This window comes from Geotrypetes seraphini, chromosome 1 (genome assembly GCF_902459505.1).
Source record: "Geotrypetes seraphini chromosome 1, aGeoSer1.1, whole genome shotgun sequence".
Classification (NCBI taxonomy): Eukaryota; Metazoa; Chordata; class Amphibia; order Gymnophiona; family Dermophiidae; genus Geotrypetes; species Geotrypetes seraphini.
In genome coordinates, this window is record NC_047084.1 from 300,786,982 (window position 1) to 300,806,036 (window position 19,055).

The window sequence follows — 19,055 nt, forward strand, 5'->3', positions numbered from 1 at the left end:
AGGCCTCTGAAGATTTTTCAGCATGGTGCAGCTGACTCATTTGGGTAAGGTAGGCACGAGGGAACCTGGGTAGTAACTGTTGAGCCGTGGGGATAGGGGGTGTTACTGCTCTGACTGTGGTGCAATATTTTTTGCCGTGAAAACAAGGTCATTTACTGCTGCTGTTGGGCGTTAGAAGACTTTGTTTCCGTTTCTGCTGTATTTTCCCCATTCCTGTGGACTAACCACAGTTTACCATGGGAACCCTTCCCCATGTCATTGTCTAGTCTTGGCACAACTTTTTTTTTTATGTTCATTGATGATGTGCCCATTAAAAAAACCCAAACAAACCCTACTCTTCCTTCCCTGGACAGCTGAGCAGCAGGAGGCTGCTTTGGGGCTTCCCCTATTGCATTTGCACAAATATCAGTCACTTTCTCCAACGACTGATTAGATGGGATTACAGCAGCCCTTTGCGAAACTCATTTGTATGAAAAATTGTTTCAGCATCAATCACTGTTTTCAAATCGAACAATTTACTGGCACCACAGTGACCCACAGGATTTTAATGATGGTTTTAGAGCATCTGGCCCTAAAGCTAGAAGTATGTAATCAACAGGAAGGGTGGTTCTGCTGTAAGTGAAATTAACTTCTGTTTCCAAGTTGTTTAGCTTCAAAGTGAGTTCAGAATAGGCATTGCCATTTCTTGATTAGCTATTAACAGTACACTCCTCCGCCATGCAAATGTAATCCCATTTCTTTCTTTAAATTATAGAAAATAAAAAAAGACTAGAACAAAGTTATGAAATGGAAATATGCAGAGAGGGCATTCTGACTTAATTGTTCATTGGAGTCTGTGTACACATACTAATTTCCTTAGCAGTGAAATGCAAATCAGAAGAGAAACAGGAAGCCTTAATAAGTACTACCTCTCAAGCAGCTGATGCTACTACAGTACTTTAAGGTCGAGGAGTTGTTACCCTGAGCTAGGAAGATAATTGAAATTATTCAACATTTCAGTCCAGTACTGGTTGGTGGCGCTTTTCATATGAAAGGTGAAGGAGTTCATGTGTGCTGGAAGCAGAAAGGGCACAAAGAAAATCTAACCTTGCAGTGGTAGGAGCAGCCAAAAAGATGAGCAAATTCAATTTAGCTGTAGACAGATAAAGAGGGGCACTGGAGAAAGCAATGCATGAAGATGATTAGAGATCCTCTTGAGTGAATCTCTTCATAAAGAAGGTCAATAAATCCCAATAAATATATAATACCAGTAATAATAAGAATAAGAATGTTTTCTATTTTTATTCTCTTTTTTTATTTACAAATATCCAGTAATAATAATAAAAATTCAAGCAGTTACTGTATATAGTAACCCAGTAGGCAAGGGTGGGTCAGAATTTCTTATCTGTCTTATGACAAGGAGCTAATTATTGTCAAATTAATAGTTAAAAACACAAAGGGCTCAAGTGTTTTCTCCATTGAGAAAAAGCCTTAGTTGAAGTTCTGACTCTTGAGTATAAGGAGAAATTAAGTTCTTACCTTCTAATTTTCTTTTTTTTAGTCCCTCCAGACTGGCACAGAACAGATGGGTTTATGCTCCTCTGCCAGCAGAGTTGGGACCGCTGCTGTTCAATATATTCAAAAATGACCTAAAAACAGGGACGAAGTGTGAAGTTATAAAATTTGCGGATAACACAAAAAACTCCAGTAGGGTCAGAACCGTTGAGGAATTCAACGAACTACAAAGAGACCTGTACAAACTGAGTGGGTGGGCAAAAAGATGCCAGATGAGCTTCAACGTAGAGAAATGTAAAGTCTTGCATATAGGGAAAGGGAACCCGATGTATATCTATATGATGGGAAGGAGGGTACTGGTGGAAGGCAACCTAGAAAGAGACTTGGGGGTATTGGTGGATAAAACCATGAAGCCGGCGGCGCAATGTGCAGCGGCCTCAAAGAAAGCAAACAAAATGTTGGGCATTATCAAAAAGGGTTTCACTGCCAGAACAAAGGAGGTTATTCTACCACTGTATCGGGCAATGGTGCACCCGCATCTGGAATACTGCGTCCAATACTGGTCACCGTACCTTAGGATGGATATGGCGATACTCGAGAGGGTCCAGAGAAGAGCGACAAGGATGATAAAGGGCATGGAAAACCTTTCGTATGCTGAAAGGCTGGAGAAGCTGGACCTCTTCACCTTGGAAAAGCGGAGACTTAGAGGCGACATGAAAGAGACTTATAAAATCATGAAAGGCATAGAGAAGGTGGAGAGGGACAGATTCTTCAGACTAGCAAGGACAACAAAAACAAGATGGCATTCAGAAAAATTGAAAGGAGACAGATTCAAAACGAATGCTAGGAAGTTCTTCTTTACTCAGAGTGTGGTGGACACCTGGAATGCGCTCCCAGAGGAGGTGATAAGACAGAGGTTTCAAAAAGGGATTGGATGACTTCCTGAAGGATAAGGGGATTGAAGGGTACAGATAGAGGGTAACTATACAGGATAGTAAATGAATAGGGAATTAACGATTTGGGTGAACGATCACTTGCAGGTCATGGACCTGAGGGGTCGCCTTAGGAGCGGACTGCTGGGCACGATGGACCCCTGGTCTGACCCGGCAGAGGCAATACTTATGTTCTTACAAGTGGGCTGTGCAGTCACATCTACAATTGGTCTGACAAATAGCCAAGCAGAAACTAGGCTGAAAAAATACCAACATACCAAGTTCGCATTCACATGGAGAAGATAAAGTAAGTGTCCAGATCAGACCTGGAAACACGGATACTGACTTGAACAAGAACCTTTAAAAGCATCCCCACAGTTTGCCAGCTTAACCAGCCGAACCAAACGCCACTGCTCTTATTATACTCCCCAACAACCAAGACAAAACCAAAACGTGCTCTTCTCAAAAAACACACGACAGGGTGGGGTTTGGGCCGATCTGGAGGGACTAAAAGAAAGAAAATTAGAAGGTAAGAATCTAATTTCTCCTTCTTTAGCATTCCTCCAGACTGGCACAAAATAGATGGGACCTCCGAAGGGCTGCCACAAGAACACACTCCCCTTACACCATGTCCTGACACGCTTGAACGTCCACACGGTAGTGATGAACAAAGAAATGGAGAGAAGACCAAACCGCCGTTTGACAGATATCCACTGGGGGTACCAGTGAGCTATCAGCTGAAGCAGCCGCCTGACCCTGAGTAGAATAAGCTTTGAGAAAATCCAGAACAGGTTTCTTTTGGAGAAGGTATGCTGAAGCAATAGCTTCCTTGACCCAGCGCATAATCGTAGCCTTGGCAGTGCTGTCCCCCTTTCGAAGGCCAACAGAATAAAAAGATGATCCGACTGCCGGAACTCCTGGGTCCGCTAAACATACACACGAAGGACCCTATGGATGTCAAATTTGTGCAACTGTCTCTGCTCCAAAGAGCTCTCCTGGCCACCCAAGACCGGAAGAACAACAGACTGGTTAACATGAAAAAGCGAAACCACCTTCGGCCACAGCATGACCTGTTCCCTGGAGAACTCCAAGAATGGAGGCTTACAGGAAAAGGCCTGTAGTTGATGTAATGGCCACCAGGAGCACTGCTTTAAGAGTGGGGTCATTCAACGTGCAGGAGCCAAGAGGCTCAAAAGGAGAACGAACAAGCAGGGAAGGAACCAGATTGAGATCCCAGGCTGGAACCAAAGGACAAACTGGTGGACGGAGCAATTTCACCGCTCTCAAGAAGTGAACCACATCAAGGAGTGGTCAGATGCCGATCATGCAACAGACCGCCAAAGGAAGACAAAGCCGCAATCTGGACCTTGCTACATCCTGCACTGCTCCAGTCCATCCTGCATTGCTCCAGGCCATCCTGCAAAAACTCCAAGATGTGAGACAAGGATGCGTGAAGGGGAACCATGTCACGTGTAGAACACCACTCCTCAAAAAGACAGCACAGGCTCAAAAAGACAGCACAGGCTCACCATCTCCACCTGCTAGAGACTGAGAACAGACTGATTGTAAATGGGACTGCACAGCCCACTTGTACTACTGTCAAAAATCATTGTCTTAGTCTGTACCTGCTGGCAGAGGAGCGTAAACCCATCCGTTCTGTGCCGGTCTGGAGGGATGCTAAAGAATAAAGTTATGTACAGAGACTGCTTTGATAAAACTAGCAGTTAGTCACTAACATAACATAACACAACACAACATAACATAACAACGTTGAAGCATGGAAAGTATTTGGTAATAGCTCAAGGTCCCTAGATAATCTTGTTTTCCTCAAAGGAATGTGGTTACCATTTGGATATACAGCATTGAAGGTCAGTAAATAATCTGTAGGTTCCTTTTTATTGTAGTACAACACATTTCTGATTTGGCTTTCAGTAGTTTTGTCTCTTTCCCCCGTAGAACTGAGGAGAATCAGTAGGAAGGTCAAGCTGAACTGACATGCATTTGCAGTCTCACTGCAAATATGACATGCACTGTCTCTAGCTGCTTTCAACTCTTAACACATTCTCACCGTCAGATACCCTTACCCATTGCATCATTCCTGTACCAGAAACTCCCCAACCCTGAGGTTTCCTGTCTGTCCAAATTAGATTGTAAGCTCTATTGAATATTAAATGTACAGTGCTGTGTACATCTTGCAGCACTATAGAAATGATAAATAATAGTAGTAGTCTTCCTGAGCACAAAGCACTTCTATTCCATCTGTACCAAATCAGCTCTTATAAGATGTGTCTTATGGCCCTAGTTAACCTACTGCAGAGAATGTGCACTTCAAAATTAGACAAAAAGTAGCAAGGGTGAAGGGGATTTCCCTGCACTGTGCAGTGGAGTAGGCTGTCCACAATGCCCCTGCCTAGAGTGTTACTGAGTGCTGGGTAACATGCAACAGTGATTGGCTCACACTTCCCTTCCCGATGTCATACAAACTTTACATTGGATTTTGTCCCATATTTTTATTGTGGAGTGCAGGAGTAGTCTAGTAGCTGGATCAGTAGGCTGAGACCCAGGGAAGCCAGGGTTCAAATCCCACTGATACTCCTTATGATTTTGGGCAGGTCACTTAACCTTCCATTTTCTCAGGTATGAACTAGAGAGTTGCGCGGGGACAGAAATCCCACCCGTCCCCGCTAAAGTCCCACCCGTCCCTGTGAGGAATCCCTCCGTCCCCGCAAGGAATCCCCTCCGTCCCCGCCCATCCCTGTGAGGAATCCCCTCCGTCCCCCGCCCATCCCTATAAACTTCAGAAATAGTTATTTCATTTAATTATGCTACTGAATTAAAGGCTCTGGTAGAAACCCATTTACAAATAAGCAAAAAGACTTTATTAATTTGGAAATATTAATTGGGAAGAATACATAGTTTGTAAACGGGTTTCTACCAGAGCCTCTTTTGTTTGTAAATTTTTATCAACACAACTAATATACTACTTTATCCTGCAGCAAAAAAAAAAGAAAAAAAAGAAATAGAATTCTTTTCCTACCTTTGTTGCCTGGTTTCTGCTTTCCTCATGTTCTCATTCAGTTCCTTCCATCCACTGTCTCTCTTCCTTCTGCGTCTTCCATTTGCTCTGTTACTGTGCCTCTCTCTTTCTCCCCCCTTCCAAATCGGTCTGGCACCCATCTTCTTCCCTCCGCTTCCCCCATAGTCTGGCATCTCTGTCTTCTTTCCTGCCAGCATCTTCTCCCCACTCTCTCTTCCCTTTTTCCTTTCAGCGTCCTTCTCCCCCCCATCTTCCCCATGTCCTGTCAGCGTCCTTCTCCCCCCTCTTTCTTCCCCATGTCCTTTCAGTGTCCTTCTCCCCCCCTCTGTCTTCCCCATGTCCTTTCAGTGTCCTTCTCCCCCCTCTGTCTTCCCCATGTCGTTTCAGCGTCCTTCTCCCTCTCTGTCTTCCCCATGGCCTTTCAGCGTCCTTCTCCACCCCCCGTCTTCCCCATGTCCTTTCAGCGTCCTTCTCCACCCCTTTGTCTTCCCCATGGCCTTTCAGCGTCCTTCTCCACCCCTTTGTCTTCCCCAGTGCTTTCAGCGTCCTTCTCCCCCCTCCTTCTCTCCCGCCCCGGGTGCAGCACAGCCGGCCAGGTCCCCTTACTTTTGTGGCGCTTCCCCGACCGACCGACAACAGGCCTGGTCCGACAAACCTCCCTGCCCTCCCTCCCGTCCGACGTCAGCGCTGACATCGGGAAGACTTCCGTTCGGCTCTGTGCTGCAAGCAGAGCAGGTAGGGAGAAAAGCCGCGCGACTTAGTACATCCAGCCCCGCAGGAACCCCGCGACCCTCGGAGGTGTCCCCATGGGATCTCCGCGACCCTAGGGGCGTCCCCATGGGATTCCCGCGACCCTAGGGGGCGTCCCCACGGGATCCCCGTGACCCGAAGGGGGAACCCGCGGGATGCCTACGGGTCCCGCGGGATTCCCGTCGTCCCCATTCCCGTGCAGCTCTCTAGTATGAACTTAAATTGTGAGCTCTTCAGGGACAGGGAAAAACACCTACAGTACTGTGTATAAATATCATTTTCCTAGAGCTACTACTAAAAATTGTGTGCTAAATCTAAATAAATCTAAAACTATTCATTTTGTCTTTTTCATAGAATGTAATAGATTTTGTTAAGAAACTGTGTGAGTATAAAGCTGACGAAATACAGGACCTCGTAAATGGGAAATATGGACCGATGAAGCATGGATTATTAGGTAAAGTGTGAAACTATTAACTGAAAGCTCATAGAATGCTATTCTGCTATCTGTGCTTCTCACCTTTCTCCTGGAGGCATACCTTGCCAGATGGGGTTGTCAGGCTCACTGCAGTGAATATGTATGAGATGTATTTACATATAGCAGAGACCCATTGTGTGTAAATCTGTCTTATGGATAGTGGTTATGGTGATCTGAAAACCTGACTGACAAGAGATGCCTCCAGGAGAATGTTAAGAAATATTGCCTTATATTTTCAGAATGATATAGGCCACATTTCCTGTATATAAATATATATGAAGTATAATCCTAGTTATATAGCAGTTTATCACAATATGTTGCAAACTTTATTACATGAAACTTGAATGTGTATTTCATTGGGCAAAACCATCCAAAGGACTTGAATTTGTTTCCAGATCAGGTTAGTTGGGACCAGGAATATTGTGGAGACAGTACTCTTTAGTTCCTGTGGGGAGGGAGTCTCAGCATGCTGCATAATACTGACATCTGCTAGTCAGATGTGAGATCCATACGTCAGTGTCAAAACAATGGTTCTTAACCTAGTTCTCGGCATGCCAACCTAGTCTGCTTATCAAGATATTAATAATTAATACGAATGAGATAAATTTGAATGTGCTATTATGTGTAAATATTCACAATGGAAATGCACGAGAAATATCTTGAAACCAGACTGGTTTGGTGTATCCTGAGTACTGTATTAAGAACCTCTGTTATAGAGAGAACTGCTTTCTGTGACATTTGTGGCCTGGAATCTCTGACCAAGGATGGCGCTGTAATGGGCTAAGTGAGTTGTAACGGAATATAAAAATGTCCTTGGTAGGTGTGACACAGTAGAGTATAGTTTTGACTCAGCTAGAGGTCCCAAGTAACAGGAGGAAGTTGCCAAGCCCCCCCCAAAAAAGGGCCATTTACTGATGGTTAGCTCATGCTCTCTGTTGCAATGCCCATAGGAATAAAATAGGCTCTGTGGCATATAGCATGTGTTTACCAGTAGGATCTTGCTCAAGGATCAATGTTACTCCTCACACTCTTACCCCATTTTCCGTTGAGAATTAATTCCTTGAGTATTGTTAGAGGCTTAATGTATAATAACTGCTCAAAGAGGGACTTCAGAGCCAGGAGCCACTCCCTTTCTGAGTGCAGTACGATATATACTCGAATATAAACCCATCTAAATATAAACCGAGGTAACCCTTTTCCCCCAAAAAAGGGGGAAAAAGGTTGACTCGGATATAAACTGAATTTGTGGCTGTCTTATGAGGTTACTTTGGGAACTTCAGCCATTTTAAGTAGTGAGACTGCATGGGGCAGGAGCAAAAGAGGATTGCTCTTGCCTTGGCTCACCACTGGACCAGCAGGGCTTAAGGGCCCAGGGAGAGGAATGTGCTGGCTCTGGGCCCCAAAATCTAGGCTTATATTCGAGTATATACAGTAAGTCTATTAAAAAAAAATTAAGGGCCATAACTTCACAGCATCTGTAAACAGTAATAGGCCTTGACAGTCATAGGGTTTAAATTTGTATTTGCTTTATATTCAAATAAATTGGTACATAGAATTTTTAACTTGTAGAAATACCACAACTAGGCCATTGCATAGCCTAGTTGTGACATGGCAATACTTTACTGGAAAGAAGCAATGAGTTGTCAAACAGGCAAGCCATTTGATTTATTGAATGTCCCCTTGTGTATTAGTCAATTTTTATCAAAATTTTCAGGGCTTTTCTCCTCTTCAGAGTATTAATGATAATAGCTTTTTGACTTTTCAGAATCCCATCCTTTTTAATTCTGTCCACCCTCCATCCACTTCTCATCCTGCTGTGTAGGTTGCAGTGGATTGTGATCATTCCAATCTCTCTCTCTTGTACAGATACTAGTGTGGAGTCTGCATATTTCGTTGACAATGATACCAACGATGACTTTTATCCATATTATTATGATGATGACGATGTTGATTATGATACTGAAGATGACTATAATGAGGACACGAATGATGACAGTGTTGTAAATTTGGTTCCCAGAACATTCTGTGGCTTTAGGAGATCATTTCTCTGCCCTCAAGATATACCCCAATCAAACTTTTCATCAAATAACACCATTCTTGATTTAAAAATGCCCACAAGGCATAGAATTACTGCTGAGGTGAGGCATGCTTCCTAAAATGAGTGCTTGGCATTCTCAGTGAGCTGTTGAGTAACTGGCTTGTCTCAGAAGTCTATGAAGTCCATTGAGGGCATGGCTTTAATTATTTGGACATGCTATGCTCCATAAAATGGCAGTGTATATGTCATGTGATTATCAAATAGCTTTTGCTTCAGGCAATTAACCTGCACTTTCTAACTGTATACAGAGCCAGAAGCGGGTGTTACGGAGCTTTTATTTGTTTTAAAAAAAACCTGAATTTCTGGTGATGTGTGGTGTCTATTGGGAGGGAGGGATGCAAATAAGAGTACCAGGGAGGGGAAAGTGCACCTGAAAAGTTGGGGCTATAGATTTAAGATGGGGTGGAAAAGACAAGGAAACAGAAATTGGAAGCTCACTGGCTTTTTTGTTTTTCTAGGAAGCAGAAAAAAATGCTAATGAGCTGGTAGCTGAAGAAGAAAGAATAAAAAATAAAGCAGAGAAAAAGAGGCTTAAGAAAAAGGTAATTCTGGTTCTTGGTTTCAGAGAGATCCTTAACCTTCTCTCACCCAACTAAACACCATAAATATGTTTGTTGCAAAGACATAGGGTACTTTACTCAAGCTGTTGTCCTCCTGTAGTCGTGAGCTTTGCAGAAGGGATCACTCAAATCTCTCAACTTCTCCCCTTCACCAGTAGAGAATAGCTCCCTCCTTAGTTTTTCCTTCTGAAAGTGAAATGAGAAAGTGTGTTCTGATCTGCTCTGTTATCTTTTATTATTTTTAGATAACTTTGCATATATTTTTTTCTTTTTTCCTGCATGGCTTCAGTGCTCGGAGGTTCCCTTCTTTGGCTTACTCTGCCAGGGAAAGGACGCAGACCCACGAGGGCAGGCTGCTGCTACAGGCCAATCTTTTGAAGTATCTGTGGAGCCAGCCTGCTCTGTGGTTCATTGGGAGCTCTGGGTCCATTTCCCTGGGAGCTTGCTCGCCTGCTGATTTATCAGAAGCTTGAGCACAGGCCATGAGGCCCCTGTGTAACAACCCTCTGGCTGCGAATTATCTCCCCCCGACATGCTGCATGGATTTTCGCGGTTTGGAGTTCATGCTCAGAGTCCTTCTTACTGGCAGCCGGAAGATTTCCAGTAGTGCCAAGTTGCAACATGTTTTTGCAACTTTGTCAGCAGACGAGTGACCATGTTCCACGTGCTGCAGAGCACAGAGGAAGGGGTGGAAGCTCTAGGCTCAGCCTCCTTAGAGTCCTCAAGGACAGGAGAACTTCAAAAAGTCTAACTTTCAGGGAAGAGATCCCATTCAAAAGCCGCACACAATGAGGGTGTGAAACGCAACTGTGTGGAGGCAGCGGCAGTCCAACTACTCCATTCAGGGGTCCTGCCGGGGTCCTTTAAGTCTCCTATTCAGGAGTTTTCAGACTTTGTCAGTCTTCAGTGGAAAACCTATCTGACAAGCTCAGGGAGCACTATGCTGCTTGTGAGTGTGCTGGCTCCGATACAGGGAGAATTACGTCCCCAGTAGGCATCTATGCCTTGGAACAAGTTGGCTCCAAGCATTAGTGACTATTCGGATCAGGACTGGAAGTTTTTTCCATGCCTTTATTATCTCAAGGATCTGCTGCGTCAGATGATTTAGAGTCCCTGTCTGGGACCAGAGGTAAGAAGGTCGTGACTGCTATTGATCAGGGAGATGATCCATGCAAGTTAAATTTGTGCAGTCTCTTTTTGATTGTAGAGGCATGCACTCTTACATCAACAGTAGCAAGAGCCTGCTGTAGGTCCCGTGATATCATTTTAGGGTTTTTGAAGACTTCTTTTAGCATCTTGCGGTCTGCTCTTGGGGTCAACTTGCCAACTTGCCAACAAAGCCAGACCTGGGCATGTTGGCAGTTGTTTGGGAAGTCCTCCACTTGTACACTATTTTCCGGACCATGGAATGGCTAATGCCAAATTCTTTCGAGATCTTGTTAAATCTCTTATCGGACTTATAAGTTGCTACAATCTTTTTTCTGAAGGCCTCATACAGCTCTTTTGATCTCACCATGTATTCACTCTCACCTCAGCAGTCAGGAGCACACCAAATTAAATGTCTGAGGTTTAAGTAGGTGATGCATGTTGGTAACAAAAATCTTATACACGAATACAGGATGTCCGGGGTGGTACTCCCTAGGAAAGAGACTTGGGAGTACTGGTCGACAAGTCGATGAAGCCGTCTGTGCAATGCGCAGCGGCAGCGAAAAGGGCAAACAGAATGCTAGGAATGATTAAGAAGGGGATCACAAACAGATCGGAGAAGGTTATCATGCCCCTGTAGCGGGCCATGGTACGCCCTCATCTGGAATGCTGCGTCTAATACTGGTCGCCATACATGAAGAAGGACACGGTAATACTCAAAAGGGTCCTGAGAAGAGCGACTAAAGTGGTTAAGGTGCTGGAAGAGCTGCCATACAGTGAGATATTGGAGAAACTGGGCCTCTTCTCCCTTGAAAAGAGGAGATTGAGAAGGGGACATGATCAAAACATTCAAAATACTGAAGGGAATAGACTTAGCAGTTAAAGACAGATTGTTCACCCTCTCCAAGGTAGTGAGAACAAGAGGGCACTCTCTAAAGTTGAAAGGAGATAGATTCCGTACAAACATAAGGAAGTTCTTCTTCACCCAGTGAGTGGTAGAAAACTGGAACGCTCTTCCGGAGTCTGTTATAGGGGAAAACATCCTCCAGGGATTCAAGACAAAGTTGGACAAGTTCCTGCTAAACTGGAATGTACGCAGGTGAGGCTGAGCTCATTTAGGGCACTGGTCTTTGACCTGTGGGTTGCTGCTTGAGCGGATTGCTGGGCACGATGGACCACTGGTCTGACCCAGCAGCGGCAATTCTTATGTTCGTAAACCTCCTTCAAAATGCTGAGTAATGATGTTCTAATCATGTGCACCTGATGTGATACACCTGTGTGTTATTTGAGCCATAAGATGCTAAAAGTTGTCTCCCAAGAACCCTAAAATGCCATCATGGGACCTATAGCAAGTTCTTGCTACTGTGTGAAAATGCATGCCTCTACAATCAGAAAGAGACTACTAACTTGCATGGGAGGTGTGCTAGGAAGAAACCTTTGCTCTCTAAGAGAAACATCAAGGCCAGACTGAAGTTTGCCAGAGTAGTAAACATAGTAGATCTCTTTTAATTTACACAGGAGGATTGTATTTCATAATTATAATGAGTGACCATGAATAGTTTTTTTTTATTGTTTACTTTAAAGTTTAATAATACTTTGTGTATGTCATATATATATATATGTATATATATATATATATATATGAGACAATCAAATCTCAATAAATAAAGTACATTATATTCATTGAATACAAAGTTGTGTTTATACAAATTTTTCTGGGGAAGGGGGTCCATAGTTTTCATCAGATTCTTAAAGGGGTCCATGACTCAAAAAAGGTTAAGAATCACTGCCCTAGATAAGTGTTTTTCAACCTTTTTACACCTATGGACCGGCAGAAATAAAATAATTATTCTGTGGACCGGCATCAGTTCGTGGACCCGGTGGTTGAAGAACACTGGGCTAAGTCGTGGGCCAGACCCTGCCCATCTCTACCCAATCTCCACCCCAGACCCCGCCCCATAATAGTACTAATTGCACCTTGCACGTCCTGTGCCTCATCTGGAAGCCTTCCCTCTGACGTTGCAAAGTCAGAGAGAAGGCTTCTGGTTCAGATGCAGGATGCTCGTAGGAGCCACTGCCCGTGGCTTTGTGAACTGAATCAGTTAGGAAGAGGGAGCTGGCTCGAAGATAACGCCGCATCGATCGCACCGTGGACCGGCAGTTGAACACTGTTTTGGGCCTGATGCACGTGCTGGCCCTGTGGACCGGCAGGAAATTTCTGTGGACCGGCACTGGTCCATGGACCAGTGGTTGAAGAACACTGCCCTAGATGATCCAGGATGCATTGGCCTTATGGCATGGCTCTTTAGCATGCAGTGGTAGTCCAAAAAGGATATTCAGATGTAGTCATTGCTACTTTTCTTAGAGCCATAAAGTCAACGATGATTTGAGCAAATGCTAAGGGACGGGAGATGTTTCAGCACTGGTACAGCAAAGAAAACTTACAGCTGGGCAATGCCCAATCTCATTGGTATTGGCATTCCTCCAAAAGGGCATCGACAAGGAATTAAGAACATAAGAACATAAGAAGTTGCCTCTGCTGAGGCAGACCAGAGGTTCATCTCGTCCAGCGGTCCGCTCCCGTGGTGGCCCATCAGGCCCACTGCCTGAACAGTGGTCTCTGACTAATTTTATAAATTACCTCTAATCCTATCCCTATAACCTTACCTCTACTCCTATCTGTACCCCTCAATCCCTTTGTCCTCCAGGTACCTGTCCAGACCTTCTTTGAAGCCCTGTAGCGTGCTTCTACTTATCACATCCTCCGGTAGCGCGTTCCATGTATCCACCACCCTCTGGGTGAAAAAGAACTTCCTGGCGTTTGTGCTAAACCTTTCCCCTTTCAATTTCTCTGAGTGCCCCCTTGTTCTTGTGGTTCCCCATATTTTGAAAAATCTGTCCCTGTCCACTTTTTCTATACCCTTCATGATCTTGAAGGTTTCTATCATGTCTCCTCTAAGTTGTCACTTTTCCAGGGAGAAAAGCCCTAGCTTTTTCAGTCTTGTCAGTATATGAGAGATCCCCCATACCCTTTATTAGCTTAGTTGCTCTTCTCTGGACTCTCTCAAGTACCGCCATGTCCTTCTTGAGGTACAGCGACCAGTACTGGACACAGTACTCCAGGTGCGGGTGCACCATTGCACGATACAGTGGCAGGATGACTTCCTTCGTCCTGGTCGTGATACCTTTCTTAATGATACCCAACATTTTGTTCACTTTCCTTGAGGCTGTGGCGCACTGCGCCGACGCCTTCAATGTTGTGTCTATCATCACTCCCAGGTCTCTTTCAAGATTGCTCACCCCTAGCGGTGATCCCCCCATCTTGTAAGTGAACATCGGGTTCTTTTTCCCAAAATGCATGACCTTGCATTTCCCTATGTTGAAGCTCATTTGCCACTTTTTGGCCCACTCTTCCAGCATTGTCAGATCTTTTTGGAGGTCTTTGCAGTCCTCCATGGTTTTGACCCTGCTGTATAGTTTAGTGTCATCCGCAAATTTAATAACCTCACATTTTGTTCCCGCCTCCAGGTCGTTAATAAATATATTGAACAGGAGTGGTCCCAGCACCGACCCCTGTGGAACTCCGCTCGTGACCCATTGCCAATCTGAGTAATGGCCCTTTACTCCAACCCTCTGTTTCCTGTCCGCCAGCCAGTTTTTGATCCATCGGTGGACCACCCCTTGCACCCCGTGGTTCCATAGCTTCCTTAGCAGTCTTTCGTGTGGTACCTTGTCGAAGGCTTTTTGGAAGTCAAGGTAAATGATGTCTATGGATTCCCCTTTATCCACCTGGCTGTTTACCCCCTCAAAGAAGTATAATAAGTTCGTGAGGCATGACCTGCCCTTGCAGAAGCCATGCTGGCTCGACTTTAGCTGACCATTGTTTTCGATGTGTTCCCAGATGCTGTCTTTAATCAGCGCTTCCATCATTTTTCCCGGGACCGAAGTCAAGCTCACCGGCCTGTAGTTTCCTGGGTCTCCCCTTGAGCCTTTCTTGAAGATGGGCGTGATATTTGCTATTTTCCAGTCCTCCGGAATCTCTCCAGTTTTTAAGGATAGGTTGCATATTTGTCGAAGTGGCTCAGCTATTTTGTTCCTTAGTTCCTTGAGTACCCTTGGGTGAATGCCGTCCAGACCTGGCGATTTGTCGCTCTTTAGCCTGTCTATCTGCCTGAGGACATCCACCTTGCTCACCTCTAGTTGGACCAGATTTTCATCCTGATCTCCTTTTACGATCTCCTCGGGTTCCGGAATGTTGGTTGTGTCCTCCCTTGTGAAAACTGATGTGAAGAACTCATTTAACCTGTCCGCTATCTCCATTTCCTCTTTTACCACTCCCTTTCTGTCTCCATCATCCATGGGTCCCACTTCCTCCCTAGCTGGTTGCTTCCCCTTGACGTACCTGAAGAATGATTTGAAGTTTGCTTCCCCTGCCAGTCTCTCTTCATATTCTCTTTTTGCTTTCCTAACCAATCGGTGACACTCCTTTTGGTGTTTTTTATGCTCCTTTTGGTTGTCCTCTGTCTGGTCCTTTTTCCATTTTTTGAACGATGCCTTCTTATCACTTATCGCCTTTTTCCACTGCATTTGTTATCCACACTGGGTTTTTTATTCTATTTTTTTTTGCACCCTTTCCTGAACTTGGGGACGCACAGGTTCTGTGCTTTGTGCACCGTGCCCTTGAGTAGGGTCCAGGCTTTTTCTACGGACTCCATCTTCCTTGCGGTATCGTTGAGTTTCTTTCCCACCATTTTCCTCATGGCATCATAATTCCCTTTTTTGAAGTTGAGTGCTGTCGTTGTGGTTCTTTTCACCTTTGATGATCCAATTTCTAGCCTGTACTGGATCGTATTGTGATCGCTGTTTCCTAGTGGGGCTAGTACTGCCACCTCCTTAGCGGGTCCCCCTAGTCCGTTGAAGATTAGGTCAAGAGTGGCACCTCCCCGTGTTGGTTCCGTGACCGGCTGTTCCATGAAACAGTCCCTCGTGACCTCCATGAATTTGGTCTCCCTCATACAGTTTGAGTGCCCGATGCTCCAGTCTATTCCCGGGTAGTTTAAGTCCCCCATCACCACCACACTTCCGCTTTTGCATAACTGCCTCAGTTCGGCCTCCAGGTCCTGGTCGATTTCTTCCGATTGTCCAGGTGGGCGATAGTACAGACCCAATTTTATGTCTGCTCCTGTTCCTCCTGATAGCTTAACCCATAGTGATTCCAAGTCATCCGCCCTTACTGTTGTTTCCATCCTGGTTGAAGGTATGGAATCTTTTATACATAGCGCTATTCCTCCACCCTTTTTGTGTGACCTATCTCTCCTGTAGAGTTTGAACCCTGGTAAAGCCACATCCCATTTATTGTCATCAGTCCACCACGTTTCTGTGACTCCAATTATGTCTAGGCCCTTTTTGCTGGCTAATACTTCCAGCTCTCCCATTTTAGCCCTTAGGCTCCTAGCATTTGTGTACAGGCAATGTAAGTTCCGGTTGTTCGCCTTTCTTGCTGGTTTTCCTCGTGGTTTGGCACTCCTGGTGTCCCCCTCGTGAGTTGCTAGTCCCCAAGCCTCGTCTCGATCATCCTCCTCCTGTGGTGTATCTGTTTCCCCATTTTTGGTTGTCCCTCTGGATTCCGTTGTTCTCTGTTAGTCCTGCTTGCCAATTTCATTTGCGCCCTAGACCCCTGCGATTCATCCTTAGGTCCTTTTTCAAAAAATTCCAACTCAGTCCTGAGCCCTCTTTTACAGTGCCCTTGTTCAATATCCTTGGCCCTGGTTCTCTGCATTGCGTCCTTAGGTCCTTTTCCCAACAATTCCCACTCAGCCCCGATCCCTTTTTCACAATGTCCTTGACTCTGGCCCCTTGTATTGCTTCCTTAGATCCTTTTTCCAAAAATTCCCACTCAGTCCCGAGCCCTCTTTTACAATGTCCTTGCTCAGTATCCTTATTTGATACTTTTGTCCGATGTGTCAAATTGACTGTCGGCTTTCCCTTCTTCCTCAGTTTAAAGCCAAATGTATGACGCTCTGGACGTTGTGTGCCAGCATCCTCGTCCCAGTCGTGCTCAGGTGCAGTCCGTCTCTCCTGTAGAGCTTATTCTTTCCCAAGAAAGTTGTCCAGTTCCGAACAAAAAGGAAACCCTCCTCCTCGCACCATCTCCTGAGCCAACTGTTTATTGCTTGTAGTTCGCTCTGCCTCCGTGCGTCCGCTCTTGGTACTGGCAGGATCTCTGAGAAGGCTATCTTCCTTGCCCTCAGTTTCAGTTTCCTCCCCAGGATCCTGAACTGATCAGTTAGTGCAGTCCTGTTGTAGTCACTCCTGCTAACGTCATTGGTTCTAACGTGGATTACTAGAGCTGTCTCCTCCGTCTCGGCCCCTTCAGGATCCTCTCAATTCTGTCGATGACGTCCTTCGTTCTTGCCCCAGGGAGACATGTCACTAGTCGGTCCTCTCTCCCTCCAGCTATGTGACTGTCCACTCCTCTCAGGATTGAGTCTCCTACTACGATAGCAGATCTCCCCTTCCTCAACTGTCTCTCTGGTCTCAGGTCTGTGTCAGTGGCGCAGTCAGCTAGTCCTTCCTCCGGGTTCTGTTGGGTCTCCTCCTCATCTGCCTGTTCAGATTTTCCACAAGGTCCTACTCCCATGGTGTCTGGTGGATTCTGTCGTCCGACTGTTAGTTCTCTCCTGATGAGCTGGTGGTCCTGTGCCTCCACCATCCTGCAAGCCTCCTCGATGAACTTCTCTAGCTCTCTAACTTGTTCCGTGATGTGGTCCTCTCTGGCGGTGTCTTCAGTTTCCCAGCACTGCCCCTCTATGGTGCACAGTCCCTCCAGTTCCTGTACTCGAACCTGCAGTCTCCCGACCTCCTTCTTCAGGCTATCCAGTTTCTGACATCGACTGCATATGCACGCCCACCTCCCGTAGGGGAGGTAGTCATACATATGACATTCGATGCAGTATACTGGGTAGCTCCGCTGGGTTCCTGTAGCCTCCATTTCTTTCTCCTTGCTCCTATGGTCCCTCGGTGGTTGAGAGTGGTGCCCGGCGTGCAGCTAGCTGAAAGAGTAGAGAGAGAGAGAAGAATGAGAAGAGAAGAAAAGTACCTTCGCCGCGCACCGAACGGCTGGGCGCCGTTGGCTCCCTTCCTCTTAAAGGGGAGCCCGGGCCGATGTGACGTGTGACGCGGTGGGGGTGGGCGGAGCTAGCTCTCGCCGCGACTCCGGTCTGCCTGCCTGCTGCTTAGTCCTCCTCCCCTCTGCTTCTCCGGCTTCCTCCCATCTGCCTCTCCGCTGGAACAGAAGAAAAAAAAAAATACAAGCAAAAATAAACGCCGCCGCGGTCTGCCTCGTGCCCTGGCTCCCTTCCTCTTAAAGGGGAGCCCGGGTCGATGCGACCTGTGACGTGGTGGGGTGGGCGGAGCTAGCTCTCGCCGCGACCCCGGTCTGCCTGCCTGCTGCTTAGTCCTCCTCCCCTCTGCTTCTCTGGCTTCCTCCCCTCTGCCTCTCTGCTGGAACAGAAGAAAAAAAAAATACAAGCAAAAAGAAATGCCAACGTGGTTTCCCTTAAAGTTCAAGTAACAGGGCTCTCATGCTTCTGAGGCCAAGAGAAAAGAGCTTTGCTAGTGGCCCATCTGGACACAGGTTCTTGAAGAATGCCCTGAGATGATGGCTGCTTATTTGAGAGCCATTTCTTTCTTGGAATCTTAATATAGTCTTAGAAGCAATCAGCAGGGCTCCTTATGAGCCTTTACAGGAAGCCTCTCTCATGGATCTGTTGGTCCAAGCAGCCTTCTTGGTGGCAAGTACATCTGCCAGGAAAGTTTAAGCATTGCATTCACTGTTTTGCAGAGAGCCATTCCTCAGGATCACGGAAGCAGGAGTGTGTACGGTTCCCTCCTTCTTACTGAAGGTCGTATCAGCGTTTCATGTCAACCAAGGGGTTAAGTTGCCAGCATTTCATTTTATAGAGTCCAAGAAGAAAGACAAAGCCTTAACGGTTTTGGACGTCAGGAGAGTCCTATTGTGTTACCTGGAGGTGACTGAGTTTCGTCTTTCAGATCATCTTTTTGGCAAAATGAGGCAGACCTGTTTCCAAGCTCACCATCTGTAGAGGATTCATAGAGCGATCTCCTCTGCCTATATTGACTGCGGCAAAGAACCATCTGTTTTGTTGAAAGCGCATTCAACAAGAGGTGTGGCCTCTTGGGCAGAATCTTGGACAGTTCCACCTGAGCAGATTAGAGTCCTCAAGGGTTGGAGAACCTCAAAAAAGCCCAACTTTCATGGAAGAGATCCCATTCAAAAGCCACACATAACGAATGCTTATCATGAAAAATTGATCAGCAACCTGGTCCTCCAAATTCTTCTGGTTGGACATTGCAGCAAAGGAAGATGCCACTTTCAGGTCCTCAGTACTACAAGCAGGATCATTTGTCCATCCCTAGAGTTTGGGGACTGCTTAAGTATGTCGCTATGGTTCAGTGTACCCATCCCAATTGCATTGGAAAAAGAGATTAGGTTCTTACCTTAATCTGATGCACCTGCTTTCTGACTCAAGCTTAATGATCA

General features: G+C 45.7%; 1 protein-coding gene across 4 annotated transcripts in view; it reads left to right on the top strand.

The window, feature by feature from the left end:
* TTC31 (tetratricopeptide repeat domain 31) overlaps positions 1-19,055 on the top strand; it is a 163,149-nt gene that overhangs the window by 26,409 nt on the left and 117,685 nt on the right. For all 4 annotated transcript variants that reach the window (XM_033954937.1, XM_033954919.1, XM_033954926.1 and 1 more), the window contains exons 3-5: positions 6,568-6,667; positions 8,555-8,826; positions 9,245-9,328. In XM_033954937.1, coding sequence (XP_033810828.1) covers positions 6,568-6,667; positions 8,555-8,826; positions 9,245-9,328 — 456 coding nt within the window. The remainder of the gene's footprint in view (positions 1-6,567; positions 6,668-8,554; positions 8,827-9,244; positions 9,329-19,055) is intronic.